Source organism: Pleurodeles waltl, chromosome 7 (genome assembly GCF_031143425.1).
Source record: "Pleurodeles waltl isolate 20211129_DDA chromosome 7, aPleWal1.hap1.20221129, whole genome shotgun sequence".
Classification (NCBI taxonomy): Eukaryota; Metazoa; Chordata; class Amphibia; order Caudata; family Salamandridae; genus Pleurodeles; species Pleurodeles waltl.
Window position 1 is genome coordinate 31,571,042 of NC_090446.1, and position 15,432 is coordinate 31,586,473.

A 15,432-nucleotide genomic window follows, 5' to 3' on the forward strand; every position below is an offset into this window, starting at 1 on the left:
TCGACCTAATATACATTGCTTCACGTGAACATGGATACTACCTTTGGTATATCAGGTGTAGCCTGTCAAGTTCTCCCATTCAGAACTGCTCACTTGCCCACAGGACTGAAGCAACGGGGATAAAGTCTACCCTAAAGCCATTTCAGACATGCTGGTGATGTTTCTGTATATGTTTTTCACATTTTCAATGTGTCCGATAAGTTGATGTACATAACCGTTAGAAATTGGGTCTCTGTTTGGCAGAGGTATGCACCCTGTCCAAGTAGGGACCACAATCCTAATCAGGGTAAGTTACAACACAACCTAAATTATACTGTGCTCACCCTCTGGATGCTTGGCACAAAGCCGTCAGGCTTCCCGTAGAAGGTAATGCGTAAAGTATTTGTGTAATAACTCATAGAGTAACACAGTGAAAACACCATAATAAGACTTCACACCAAGTTAGAAAAATAGATTATGATTTTATAAATAAAATAAGACCAGAACAACAAAAATCCAATGTGTAGAAGTCGAGATATGAATTTTTAAGGAATGAATGCCAGATATCACTTAGAAGCAAATAGTGTTTTCAGGGGTTTCTTAAGGTAGTGCTACACGCAGAAAGGAGATGCTTTGATTTCCATGTTGCAAGCCTCTGGGTCCACTTCAAGGGAACCAGGCACAGCAGCAGGGATATGGACTTTGATGTCACCAAGTCTCAAGCTACCGAAGGAAAGACAACAAGCCCTTAGAGATCATTTGTGGTGCAAGGCAGAGTCCAACTCTCTGTCAGCTGGATCAGAGAGCACCAGGGCAGTACAGCAGAGAAGCAGTCCTTTCAGGTCAGCAGTCCAGCAGAATAGCAGTCATTGTTGCAGCACAGCAGTTCTTCAAACAGTGTCAGGTTGTAGGTCCAGAGGTGTTTGATTTGGTGGGGTCATAGACCCAGTAATTATACCTAGTTGTGCCTTTGAAGTGGGGGAGACTTCAAAACAGGGACTTTAAAGTGCACAGAGGCCCTTTCTTCCCAACCCTGACTCCAGACTATCAGTAGGGTGTAATCAGCCCTATTCAGGTGTAAGTGTCACCCCCTTTCACCCTTTCTGCCCAGGAAGAGCCATCAGAATGCAAATGAGTACTCAGACACACCAAACCTTCCTGTGTTTACAGCTTTCTAGAGGAAATACACAAAGTGGTGCTGTCATTCACCCCAGGTGAGTATTGGAAACAGGCTGCATGCACACAGAGCTGTAAGAGCAGAAAAATGCCCACTTTCTAAAAGTGACATTTCTAAAATAGTAATGTTACATCCAACTTTACCAGTAAAGAGAATTTATCGTCACCATTGAAAAGATATGAAACATGATGCAGCTACTCCTTTCTAATCAGGAATTGCAGGTTATTAGTATAATAAGGAATCCCATATACCTTATGAGAAGACTAGGCCTCACAGTATTGAAAAAACAGTTTGGAAGTGTGTCACTACCAGGACGAGTAAATCTTAAAAGTTCATGTCCTGCCTTTTCGTTGCATAGCACCCTGCCCTAGGGGCTCCCCAGCACCTACCTTAGGGCTGTCTTATATGTAATAAAAGTGGAGTGTAAGGTTTGCCAAGGGGTTTTAAATGCAAGCTCGAAGTGGCAGTAAACTATACACACAGGCCCTGTAATAGAAGGCCTGAGAGAAAGTCAAAGAGGCTACTTATGTGACTGGCACAAACAGCGCTGCAGGCCCACTAGTAGCATCTAATCTACAGGCCTTGGGCAAAGGTAGTGCACTTTACTAGGGACTTAAAAGAAAATTAAGTGTGTCAATTGGGTATGGCCAGTAGTGGTAAACTATGCAGAGTCCTAAAACCAGCAAAAACAAGGTCTGAAAAATGGAGGGAGACAGGCAACACATTGGAGGGAAACCATCTTAAGGCTGGCAGGTCTAACATTATTTAAATTGTGTTGGGCCTGGCCCTTTTTGCAGGGTCATCCCCAAATTCTTTGCTGCCTTCCTTCTATCTTTTCTGACCTGTTTTTGCTGGTTTTAGGACTCTGGGCACTTTACCACTGCTAACCAGTGCTAAAGTGCACATGCTCTGTCTACATTGTATCGGTGATTGCTGTATCCATAATTGGCATATTTGATTAAAAAGTAAGCCCCTAGTAAAGTGCACTCTGTGTGCCCAGGGCCTGTAGATCAAATGCTACTAGTGGGATTGCAGCACTGATTGTACCGCCCACAACAGTAGCCCTGAAAACATGTCTCAGAACTGCCACTGCAGTGTCTATTTGCAGTTTTGTACTGCCTTATTGGCCTGGCAAGTGCACCCACTTGCCAGACCTAAACCTTTCCTTTTACTACATGCAAGTCACCCCCAAGGGAGGCACAAGGCAGTCCCATGGGCAGGGTGCAGTGTGCTTAAAAGGTAGGATGTATACTGGTGTGTTTTACACGCCCTGATAGTGAAATATGGCTAAATTCACTTTTCACTATTGCAAGGCCTATCTCTCCCATAGGTTGACATGGGGATTGCCCTGAAATATATTTTGAGTGTAGTTTTCCATTGGGAGCAGATCTATTGGCTGATTTCCTTCAACAGTTGTAAGCGCCATAGATCCAATTTGTGGGGCAAACTGAAGCCACATCATTACTTTCCTCACCGTCTTTTCCTACATTTTCTCCTCTTGCCTGACCACATGTGACTATTGTAAGAAATTGGATTATAACTTGGGGTGGGCAACTTCGATCCTTGGGGAATAATAACAACTCCTGTCAGGGTGATCCCTTGAAATCAGTACAATAACCTGAGCTCAACCCCCTGGTAGCTGTGGCACAGGGCAGATAGGCTTCACCTATTGCAATGTGTGAAACATTTATGTAGTAACAAAGCAGGGATAAAGTCTAAACACCGAACAATACAAATCCCATACCAAATTAGAAAAATAGAGTACATTTTAAAATACAAAGGCACCCAAATGCCAAAATTCACTAATTAGCACTGGAGATATTAATTTAAAAAAAGCTTTAAGTAGAAAAAGAGCCCCAAAATGTAAAGTGCAAATTAAAGCGAATGGTTGTGGTAAACAGGAACCAAAGTGCAATTTCAGACTGACCGCAATGGAGATTGGGTCAGACCCACAAATGAATTAGTCCTGGTGGAATACTCGAAAGTCTGAAAAAGCTTCCAAGTCTCACTAGTCTAGAGGAAAAGTCTTCAGAACTTTTCATACTTTATTCTGATACCAAAAACAACCACAGTAGTACCCTTCTAAAGCTCACACGACCTTAAAGGAGGCACTTAGAAACTCATAGGGTGTCAGGCAACGGTCAACAGCAGAATTCAATCCAGATCCTTTTGCCACTAATCAGCCGAGTACATCTAGGAAAAGACTTCTTGTCTTTCTGTCACCAGGTCAACCAAATGACCCTTGAATTCCACTTCTTTGTCCGTGGTACAGGAGGGAGCAGGTCCAATCCTTCAGGGCTCCTCTCAGGTTACAGACAGAAGGTCCTTTCCTCCTCTAATCTTCCACATATCCAGAAAGTATTCAGAGCATGGTACCTTGTGGTGCCACATTTATGCCTGGCAGCAGCTTGTGGTTTGGGGTGACGTTTTGGCATTCCCTAACCAATGGGTAAAAGTTCCCAGGAGCAACCCTACCCACTTTTTAGTAGTTCTAGTTTACCTTACAGCAAATATGCCCAACATGCCATGTCATCAGATCAAAGGAACTAAGAGGGAAAAAGGGGGGCAAGAGGGTGCCCTCCACTCATGTAATGAGACTAAAGAAAAATCCCTTTTCAAGTACCCTGCCTTCTACAATATACACAAAACCCTCTGCCACCTAACAATACTCTGAGGGTATCTCAGTCCAGCCTGCACCTTGTTCAAAGTCGGTGCTAGTGACCCAGAATTGAAGAGTGGTAATTGCTGTAAAGCATAGGAGACACCTCATGTAAGTAATCACATTTCAGCGGATGCACTTTGATTCCATCAGCACGTCTCATCATCAGTGTACCCCTATGCAGGGATAGAGGCTGTGCACGGGATCCTGTTACATCTTACTGTACGTGTGTTCCTAGTTACGTCCCTGCAAGGTTGTGTGTACCTGGTCTTCTGTTCAGACTGCTCCTGCCCTCATAGTCAGCCATGTGACAGCCAAAACTAAAAATGTGCTCTCAGGATCTTCACAACTTTAATTCTATCATATCTAGGTGCATGGTTAAAACATATTGATACAACTGAATAGTGTTTGTACAAGGATTTATGTTCTTCATATTATATTTGTCTATGTATTTTCTAGCCCAGAGGGAGTCATAGCAAAAGGAGCCTGGTGAAACGTGTTGGATAGAGGAAACTGAAGAAAATAAAAAATGACCTTTGAATACTAAGCACAAGACTTCAGGTGGGATCTTTGACTTTCTCACCAGGAATTAATTAATGAGCCTTTTTATCCTGTTTGCTTAGGCCTCACATTTTACATATGTGTTCACCATGAGTTGAGAAAGTGCTGTTTGAAGGGTCCCTTTCTAACTTTCTACTTTCCACTGTCATCCTAAACTTCACCCAAGTTTAATGTAATTTAGCATTTTTCCTTAAAAATATATTTCCTTTAAAATGCTTCCTTTAATTTTCTTTCTTTTATATTTCCTTAATATTGTTTTTCCTTAAAGCTGTTTTTCCATGATTTGGTTTCCTCCAACATGGTTTCTCAGTTTTCATTTTACATCAATTCACAAACATCAATTTCTGCTATGCAATTTATTGCCTCTCTCATAGAGCAGGCCAATATTTTCATTCCTTTTACCTCTACTAAGACCCCCAGAAGTCTATTTGAAAGCACCCCTTCAAATTGGTGATATAAATCGGTCAGTTGTCTGCCAGCTTCCAGTTCCTTGCTTAATCCGTAATGGCTTTCACATATTGGAGACTTGCTAGCTTTGGTCTCCTCTACAGCAATTAGCATTTAGAAATATCCTGGAGAGCGGCTGTTTCAGACTGGAGTTTCCTAAGATTGGGATCACTGAGTTGTGGGCAAGGTAAGCCAAGCCAAGAACAATGCATGATATAGGCCCAGAGCGATCTGGCAAAAAGGTGTGAAAACATAGCAGGGCTTTTGCCAGGAAACAGGAGACACTTAGGGGTCAAGGGTGCTTCTAATTGCTCTTTCTTGGAATTCATGCACTTTGTGGAACGCACTTATACCCATTTCCCCCTTTTGTTGTTGCCTGTACGCGACCCCAAATCCCCTCACAGTTGTGTGACAATTTGTTTTTCAAGTGTATACCCTAATGTGGGCAAAATATCAAGGAACAAAGTTTAGAGAAGTGTTCCTAGGTAAGTATAGATTTAATATTAACTCCATGGAAGATTTATATAGAGATCACAAAGTTACATAGGTCTGAATTCAAGCCCGTTAAGCATATAAACTTACACTGTTGATACTTTGGTCACAATGTTATGGTTCAACATACTTGAAAGTGAAAGAATTTTTTTGTGCGGTTAACAAAAAAAAAACATTACAACAGTCAAAACAGTGTAAAAAAATACTGTACATGTTAAAATACACAAACATTTCATCTTCAATGAGAAGATGATAGTAAAAAAGAAATAATGTACATGTTTAAAATATACATGCAATGAATCTACTTTTAATTTGAAATCTATTAAGATCAACAACTTTCAGAAATACGGTGCAACGATATTCTTAAAATGACTTTCTTCTAGCTCACCTCTCTTAGAGGGCTGTGTATGTCCTTTATCATCCATATTTAAAGCTTATACATATACAATGCATATTTCTTTATCATCTAAGAGACCATAAACTAGAACATACCTACTTTCTAAATCCACTTTTGCATATCAGTGGTGAAATGCCACTCCAGGTACCCCCACATTGTCACACAATGAATTTGTGAAACTGATGAACAAATGATAGCTGCTTGCCATCAGTGGAAGGAGTCACACATCACTGATTATCAGCTGCTTTGAGCTTTTTACATAAGTTATGTTGAACGATCTACAAATGTATAATTGTACTCAGATATTTGTTTCAAATAGTTTTAGGGTTCATTTGTGTCTTTTTGTGTACACAACAAAAAAAACAGTTATTTCAATCATACCATTAAAAGAATACCTACGAGAACCAAAACCACTAATGATTAAAACAGTAACCGTGTGTTGGCACCAAAACATGCAATGTACCTGTGTTACCTGAACAATCTGGAGAGTCAAAAAATAAAACCAAAGTAGCTTGTACTACTCACTTAAGAAATCTGATGGTGAACCTACTTACTATGCAGCACAGGTGTGTATGTAAAGTAGCCCTGAACTTTGGCTGGGTTGAGTTCCATCTCCTGCAGCTTTTTGTTTGTCTGGTCATTCTTCTACTGCTGGTGCTCCTCCAGAAGGAATCAAACCAGCTCACTTTAGCCTTAACGTCTCACTTTGCCTGATGTCTACCACAGCTGCTTTCCACTCCAAGCACTTCATAGCCTGGATCATAGATGGGAGAAGGCTTTGTTTCCGAGAAAGCATCTATTTCCTCCCATGCACTTGACCAATCCACAGTCCTTCCACTGACATCAGACTATCTCCTCCACCTCCACGGCTGATTTCATGCCTATGGCTGCGTGGGGTGTGGAGGGTGTTGCTGGATTTTGTGAGGGACCAATGTACCTTCTTGGTAGTGAGTTGTATCTGGCATCTGCCATCTCTCCTCTAGCCCTAACTCTCAGGCTTAGCTAAAGACTTTGGCACAAGAGTTTGGCGTGAGAGCCCAGTAGAGAGCAGGAAGGAAGGGGGATGGGGGGGGGGGGGGAAGGACACTACAGGAAGGGAACGAGAACCTGAAGTCTCTGGCTGCCTGGAATTCCCAAAAAACTAAAAAAATGAAAGCAATTTGCTTAGTAAGCTCAGTGTGCCCCTCTGAAACTATGCGCCCTAGGCCCAGCTCAACAAATCCAAAAGCCGGCCCTAGGGAGGCAAAATTTTAGAATTAGGTTAAAGGTTACGTTTAGGGGAAGGGATATGCTCAATGTATCTTTAGAGTTCAGTTTAGGTCTAACATAAAGTTTACTTTATATGTTAGGGTTAGTCTTAATGATATGATTATGTGTAAGATGAAGCCTTGACTCATGGTAAGGGTCAGGGATGGTCAGGGATAGACTTATGTTAGAAATTGGATCTCTAGTTGGCAGAGGTACGCATCCTGTCCAAGAAGGGACCACAATCCTAGTCAGAGTAAGTCAGTTGCACTCCCTAAAATACCCTGTTCTGACCCCCTGGTAGCTTGGAACAGAACAGTCAGGCTTAACTTAAGAGGCAATGCGGCACATATTTGTGCAACACTTAAATTACAGTAACACAGTGAATGACACCACAAAAAGACAATACCAGTTTAGAAAAATTGAAAATATTTATCTAATTAAACAAGATCAAAACAACAAAAATCTAATAACTAGATCCCGAGATATGCAATTTTAAAGATTTAGGTGAAAAAAGCGCATAGAAGCTCAAAGCAGCAATGGTGGATTTCTGGTCACCCAGGACCGGGACAAAGTTACAAGTTCAGACTGACCGAGATGGAACGTGGGCTGGCTACAGGGACCCACTTTGGCCTGCTGAACACAACATTTGAAATCCTAGTGTGCAGTTTGCGGAGTGGTATTTTGCAAGGCTTTGTATTGTCTGGCATCAGTTCTAGAAGCTGTGCAACAAAGCTTTGTGCACTTTGGCGTCACTTTGCTTTGATCCTGGGGAGCTGTGAGGTGAAGCTTTGCCAGGCGTAGCATCCCTTCATATTGCTTTGTGGCAGTCCCAATGAAAACCTCAGAAAGCAGAGCACCCTAGGCCCACTTCCAAGGGTTCAGGACTGGGATGGCACCACTTGGCAGGGTAGGCTCAAGGATGGCAGAGTCCAGGTGCTGTAGCAGGTGAGTTGCAGCAGTCTTTGATGTCCCTGAGATTGCAGTAGAACAAAGAGCAAGTCAACAACCCCTTAGAGATTCTTGGTTGCAAGGATAAAGAGAACAAGTCCAGTCCTTCTCAGACCAGAACAGAATCAGCAGGCCGCAGGTCAGCACACCAGAGCAAACAGCAAAGTGGCAGTCCCTCCTACAGCAGCAGCAGGCCAACACAGCAGAGGGCTTAACAACCCTGTATTGTCACAGCAACCAGCTCGGAGCCGCGGCAGGGGAAATTCCATGCCCTTTCAAAGAATCTTTCCAGAGGCTCCCTCCATCTTCCAGAAGAAGGCCACCAGGGTATAAATGTCGAATCTTCAGACCCACTCTTCAGTTCACTATGGACCTGTGGAAGGAATCTCAGAGGACTGTCTGATGCTGTGACCTGCTCTGCACTCTACCAGACTGCTGCTGTACCTGGAAGGACTGCTCTGCTGCCTGGAGCCTGCCTTGAACCCTCAGAGACCAGCCCTACTGTTGAGCCTCTGCATCCACATCTGCTTCCTGGATTACCAGAAGTAACTACGAGGCTTGTTTGCTGGCCTCCTGTTCAGAGCCACAGGGACATAACAGGCTCCACTGTCTTGAACCCACACCTGGACCCAGGCTGAGGGAGTCCTCACCCCCTTCAGTCCTGAACCCTTCGGTGAGGTGCTAAAAGTTCCCAGATAGCCATTTTCCAAAACTGAGTACTTAGACAAAATGTGACCTAAAAGTGCTCTGAGAACCAGGAGGAGACTTTTACCAACCTGCTCATTTATTCACCAGAGGTGCATCGTCGGTCGGATTGAATTTGTGACTTCTCCCACTGTGTCCTTCTCCACAGCAGCAAATCTGTTTCATCGGTCCTTCGCTAAAGGGGTATGGACCTCTTCGGTTACAGTGTTCTGCCTCATCCTGTTGGAGTTGTTCTACTTTCATTCCCGTGACTAAGTCCAAACGACAAAAACATCACTGCTGCTTTGACCCAAGTCCATCCAACGACTACACTCCCTCCTCGGTCACTTCCATTAGCTTTGCCCCACTGAACTTTCTCTTCTCAGACATTTTTCTTCAGAAATTGTTCTAAGTCTGAAGGTAAGAGCTGATTGGGCCCAATCCACTTCTTGTGCCGAAACCGCGCTCCTTTGCAATCGACCTTAAGTTTCGATTTTGACCTGATCTCATGCATCTAGATGTCCGCGGTTGGCTCTTTGAAGCACCATTTTGAACCATAAACTTGAAAAATTCATACCTCCGGTTCTACAGACTGAATTTTTGCCCCTTTGGTGTCAAACAATTTATTAAAAGGTACTCTATTTTTCTAAATTGGTTTGAGATTGTTCTTGTGTTGTATTTTCACTTTATTACTGTTTGTGTTCTGCATAAATACTTTGCCTCTAAATTAAGCCAGAGTGCTTTTGTGCCAAGCTACCCAGGATCAAGCATAGGCTCATTTAATGACTTTTGTGGGCCATCCCGCCATGGACTGTGCCTGTTGCCGGACCAGAGTTCATACCCCAGTCAACCAACGACCGAATTTCTGACACTCCCTCGTACAGTCTCTAAGAATGATGAGTGTCACAGGGATGAAATGTATGGCCTTCAGTTTTTAAACACTTCCATGGTGAGTCTGGTTGTATGATGGTTTGACCCTGCAAGGCAGCTTGATTCTTGACTGTTTCGTGTGCATCAATGAATAGTTCCATGGTACCTGGAAAGAATGTGTGTTTCTTTCAAAATGTGGTAAATGCCTGAATTTCTGAAAACTGTGCAAACTTCCTGTCTCAAAAACTGCCTCATAGAAAAACACTAATTCGACCCACAGGAAGTAAGACTGTGGCATACATAGAGTTCTGTTTTTTCTCTTACTCTACAGAGTGGCTTGACATCATTTAAATTAAGCTCTCTAACGGATAGACACCTCATTCAAAGATTGTGAATTACGCATTTTGTGTAATATTGGCCATTTAGTTGAGATGGGCATTGTTGTATTCTTCTTGAGTAAGCCTTGATGTCCATGTCTGATAAGCTGGCCAGTAGTTTGGACCCCGCTGTGGACATCTCTCCATCACCTTTGTGACAAATCATCACAAGTTTAAGCCTCATTTTGGCATAATCCATTCTTCATCCACTGGAGATGAATAAAATGAATCCTGTTAGTAGAAGTTGTAGGAGGACGAAGATATGGATGTCCATATCCTGAAGATACATTTAACACTGTTGTGGCTTAGGATGTTATGATGAGAAAACTAATCCGACAGGAAATACATAAACAATCATGCACTATTCAAGACATGTTTCAATTTGGTTTCCCTGACAGATTACTTACGGAGTAAAGAAACACGATTTCAGATTCATTTAAATGTTTGAAATGTTTCTTTTATTTAAAATTCAATTTTGATAAGTTCATGTTTGCAGATCCTAAATGTCCCAAAAACAAAACAAACATATGGATTTGCAGTATTTGAAATGCATTTTCACTGAATATCATACACTGGTGTTTATAAAACAATGTAGATATTAGCGCCATCATACATTTTGTTGAAATGGAGAGCGGCAAACCCAAGACATCCAAGAATGTTTTTGTAAATTCACTGAGGTAGTGTTTTGTCTCCTGAGTTCCTGCAGCAGGTTAACCTATCCCTTTATGGTGGAATATTCAACTGCAGGAGACTGGATGCCAGCTGGAGTGTTTTTACGCCTGAGTGTTAAGAGCTGTAAGTAGAGCTGCTCCACTCTTTTTTATTACCTCTTGCTGAAAGCTCTGTTGCTTAAGCTAAGCTTTCTACAACAAGAAAACACCAGGGCACAACAATTGTCCACATGCTCACAGCTGTGAGTGGTAGTATTTCTCATAGTTGCACTTCACATTTTTTTTTTTTTACACTCCTTTCTAGGTCTTCCTAAAGAGAGCTTTATCTGGTCGTCAGCCTTTATCAGACAAAAAACACAAAGGATCTGTGAGCAGCCCCCTTTAGCCATAGCCTGCAGATTTTATTCACATCGTGAAACGGCTCAAAGGAAATTTCATTTCCAGTTTAATAATGGATTACATCTAATATTCGACATACTGACTGCTAGCATTGAAATGCGTGGGCTGCAGAGTGCCCTTGCGCTGCAATGGATGACTATTTTCAGGTTATTTTTCATACCCCTTCTAATGCGAGCATTGATGTTGGCCTCAGACACCAGGTAAGTGCTTGGAGTTCGGCTTGGTTCACACCTCTGCGAGTTGGAAAAGGCTGTCCCTGTACTTGGTGAAAAGGTACTGCACATTCTGTGCAACATGAGGGCATCAGTCACGGAGCAGCCTTTCCCTTCAGGTGCCAGAGACTGAGGGCCAGCCTCCATTTGATGCCGCTAAGGTCAGCATTTAATTTTCTTGTGCCGGCTTTTCTGACGCTAGCAATATTCCACCACTTTTTTGTACTAACTCCGACCATCTCTTGCTCCAGTCAGTTCTCACAAAAAGTCACCTGGCACCGATTTAAAAATAATGTGCCACAGACAAAGGTGCCATGTTAAGGCTAAATAAGTGGCTATCAAGTCTTTGTCGAGCTTACTTCGTCGCATTTCAGCTATATACAATATTTAGTCGTTACTCCAGGTTTACAGCTCACATCCCATTGCATTGAGTTACTATTAAGCTTGCTGTTATAAATGAAAAGTATAAATGTCACAGTGCATAGCGATTGGAACTAAAACGACTGCATGACTTCTCCTAATCTTAGATGCCTGACCAGAATAATATGTATGGTATCCTGTATTTGATTGCGTTTTTAAAACAGTAACAAAACGTTACTGCATTTCCAAATTTATAGAATAATTGTTAAAAATCCATGGGGGTGTCACAATATTTTTTTTCCCCCATTGTGGAGGGACACGGCCATAAAATGTTGCAGTTCCTCGCTCTTATGAATTAAAATGTTACTCTGCTGGTGGTGTAACAAAAGGCCCCCATGTCAGTGCTCTACCAGCTGTAACAAGACAGCCCCTCTCCTTCCTGATGTAATTCAGTGAAGAGCCCAAAGTGATATCTCTCCCCAGTCCCAGAGACGTCCTTTGCAAAACCCAAAAAGCATCAACAACGCCAAATAAGTCTGGTTTTTGCTGTGGGCCATGTGACTTTCCGATTACTTGTGTTGTTTAGAAATTGTTTGTGCAAACCATTATACCAACAAAAAAAAAAATGAAAAATGGCTGGCTGTGCATACAAATTCACTTATATGGACAGATTGCCATTGACAATGTTTTTCTGTTAAAAAAAGTTTTACAAAAAACAGAAAAGTGTCCACCTATACATACACGTGTGCATGTTAGAACAACTTTGGTGATAATATTTTACAAAAACAGTTTCTAAAGAAAAGAAAGAAAAATACATTAAAGTGAAGCCACTGAGCTCTGGAGATGAGAGATCTGTCAGGGTGCCTCATTGCATTATGGACACCTGACACAATGAGCAGGACATAGTATTGCCATCTTTCCATGCCAAGTTGCCCATTTTCTCGGGAAGACATCAGGTCCTAAGATACCACCTGAATTTCCCTTCTGCAACCCCTCCTCTTTTTAGTGAATCAAGGTCCGTGTGCCATCTTCTTTGGAATCAGGGCAGTTTCTAGCTCCAGACCAGGCATCTAGAGTAAGAGCCACAGAATCATTGCGCAAGCATTGTGATTCCTCTTGCATAAGTCTGCCAGAACCTGGAAAGCTCTGACCTGTTCATGTCTGTAATATACGTTTTAATGCTGATGTGACCAGTGCTACGTCAGGGTTCCTTTCATGGTAGTCTGTTTTTAAAGTTCGGATGCTTAATGTCCATGTACCTGCTTTGATTGCGTACATCAGTTGGAGGGCAGTAAAGACCTCGTTTGGCCAATGGTAATAGTAAACAGGACACAATCCGAGAAGGGAAAACGGCATCTGATTGTGCAGTGATTGCACTTGTATTGGCTGTGATTCATTAGCAAGGACCGTCCAAGCCAATTGGTTTGATTTTTAATTGTGCTAAGATATAGAATCCAGCAAATGCTCAGAGATTTCTTGTTCTATTCTCCTATATCTGTGTTGTGTTTCTTCATTTAATTTGGTGTTAGCCAAAAGAAATTAGATTTTACTAAAATTGTATGTATGATATACTTAGTTACAATGGCTTTCAGCCAGCCCCTTCTGTCATTCACATTTTTCTTCCACCCACTGTGGCACACAGAAGAGGGCTATTTTTATCCCAGCCCACTTTATCCATTGGTTAACTGCACTCTGAGTGATGGTATCATGCCCTTCGACGAGGATGGGTGGATGGAGATATATATATATATATATATATATATATCTCCATCCCACACTGTGAGGACCGATTCGGTTCTCATAGCGTGGGTAAACACTGTCAGGTCAAGACAAACACTATCCTTGTGAGGACCGGTCCATTACAATATGGTGCACCATGGCAGTAGTTACGACAATAGCATCAAAAATGTTGATGCTATTGTGGCGCTTTGCAGGATTAGCACCAAAAATGATGTTGCTAATCCTGCAAAGTAAAGGGAGGCCCATTGAAAACAATGGGAGTGTCATTTTAACGGCTGCCTTAGGCAGGAGTTAAAAATGTCAATAAAAAAGGTGCTTCGAAAGCTTGTGAATTTCGCTGTGCCAATTTTACAGGTCTTCTAACAGGGGAACGCACCTTTTGCATACATTATGCTTGGCGCAGGCATAATGTGGAGCAAGGGGTTACAAAGTGGCGCAATGGTGCAAGGAAAAGGCCACCTTAATGCCACATTAGCGTAAAAACAAACAAATGACGCTAATGTGATGCACGGGGCGTGTAAATATGCCCCCAATTCCTAGCTATGGCAGTCTGTGCTTTTTGAGATTGGAAAAAACTGTTTTGGTTTTTAGATTATATATATATATATATATATATTTCTTTTTTTTCTTTTAAGATTGATTGCTTCCTGAAGCAAGTAATGCCAAAGCCAAAAGGCTTTTTTTCCCTTTCCTTGTGGTTGTGGCATGTCAGAGTGTGCTTGTGAAACACTAAACAGATTACAGACCTAGAATGTCTGTCTTCTTTAACACCATGGCCAATGCTTGTTTTACAAAGAAAAGTTGTTCAGCTTCACAGTGCATTCAACTTTTTGAAAACAATGTCACACATAATCAAACGGAAAACTAGGAAGACTCGGCAGATAAATAAGGACAATGAAAATGAGATGAAAGCGAGAACAGTACATGGACACGTGAGTACAACACACATATTACGCTCAAAAGGAAAACATAAAATGAACGCATCAGACAGTTTCTGCTTCAGGAATGGACCATCGCCAACCACATAGTTTCCAAAAAGTAACAGTAATTTGCTAGTGTTTAGGCCAATCCAGATGTAAACATGTTCCCCTTCCATACTCCAAGTAAGCGACTGGAAGAAAGTGCAAGAAGTAGGAGCCTTCCATTGCTGTGACAAGCCAAGACCATGGAAGAGCAGTGTTCTAGTGCACATACGTTGTCTTCATGTTGTGCTAAACATTGGTCGTCATCATCACCGCCTAATTCAGCCTAGTGCAGGAAGCTCTGGGGGAAAATAAATCAAAGTTGTGGTTAGCACAAATACTGTTTGCTCAAACCCTCCAAGACACAGGGGTACAACATACCTGTAATAGTGAGATAAAGGGATAGGTAGTATTGAGATGATAGAACCAGGCATTAGGGGGCAACAAGACAACCTTGGTACTCGCCAACTCTAGCATTTGGTAGTGCCCGCGCCACGCTCTGAATAAAAACTTTGGACCTCTGCACTTTTTTGTACTAATTTAGCAGTGTAAGTCTCCCTCTCCAGTAGAAGCTCAGGCTACTGATGCCATTTTAGTGGCACTGCAGAGGTTATTTGCATCTGCATTTTAGGGGGGTTATTTGGAACAGGAACTGGCATGAGCATGTTAGGCAACTGGATGATTTTCAAAGTTTCAAACAGCGGTGATTGGCTGGGGATATCCACCAATCAGGAACAAATATGACAAAAAGGAAATTTATCAATTAACATTTGCCCTGAGGTTTCATTATTCAAATTATTTTTAATGCCAAACAGCAATTTGGTACTCAATAGCTGGCACGGTGGAGCATTGAAAAGGCCAAGAACTCTTAGCCCACAAGAAGCATAGATTTTCAGTAAGGTTTGGCTGGAGCACAGAAGATAGAATGTGTTACCATTTGAGGTGATGTCACAGGCACTAGGTGAGGGCACTGCTAGTTACCCCACAAAGAACTAGCAGGAGTGGTCATTCTAAATATTTCTGGAAACATGGCCTAATGCACTTGGGATGTTTGAGGACCTATGTGATGATAGAACAGAGTATTCTAACACAAAATAACCACCAAGAGGCTTCTGATGGATAGAACGTTGACACCTGTAGCACTAAATTTCTATTTTATCATCGGTCTCTTTATCAGTTTCCCCCTCTGTGGATCACTGGATTTCCCAGATTGACCTTGGGACGTACATCTTAAGCGATGCAAAAGGCA

The 15,432-nt window shown here is 42.1% G+C and overlaps 1 protein-coding gene across 1 annotated transcript in view; it reads right to left on the minus strand.

The window, feature by feature from the left end:
- Positions 1–12,565: 12,565 nt before the first annotated feature.
- The window catches only part of LOC138246764 (killer cell lectin-like receptor subfamily G member 2), a 64,368-nt gene continuing 61,501 nt past the window's right edge, over positions 12,566–15,432 (minus strand). The window contains exon 6 of the mRNA XM_069201524.1: positions 12,566–14,484. Coding sequence (XP_069057625.1) covers positions 14,465–14,484 — 20 coding nt within the window. The 3' untranslated portion in view covers positions 12,566–14,464. The remainder of the gene's footprint in view (positions 14,485–15,432) is intronic.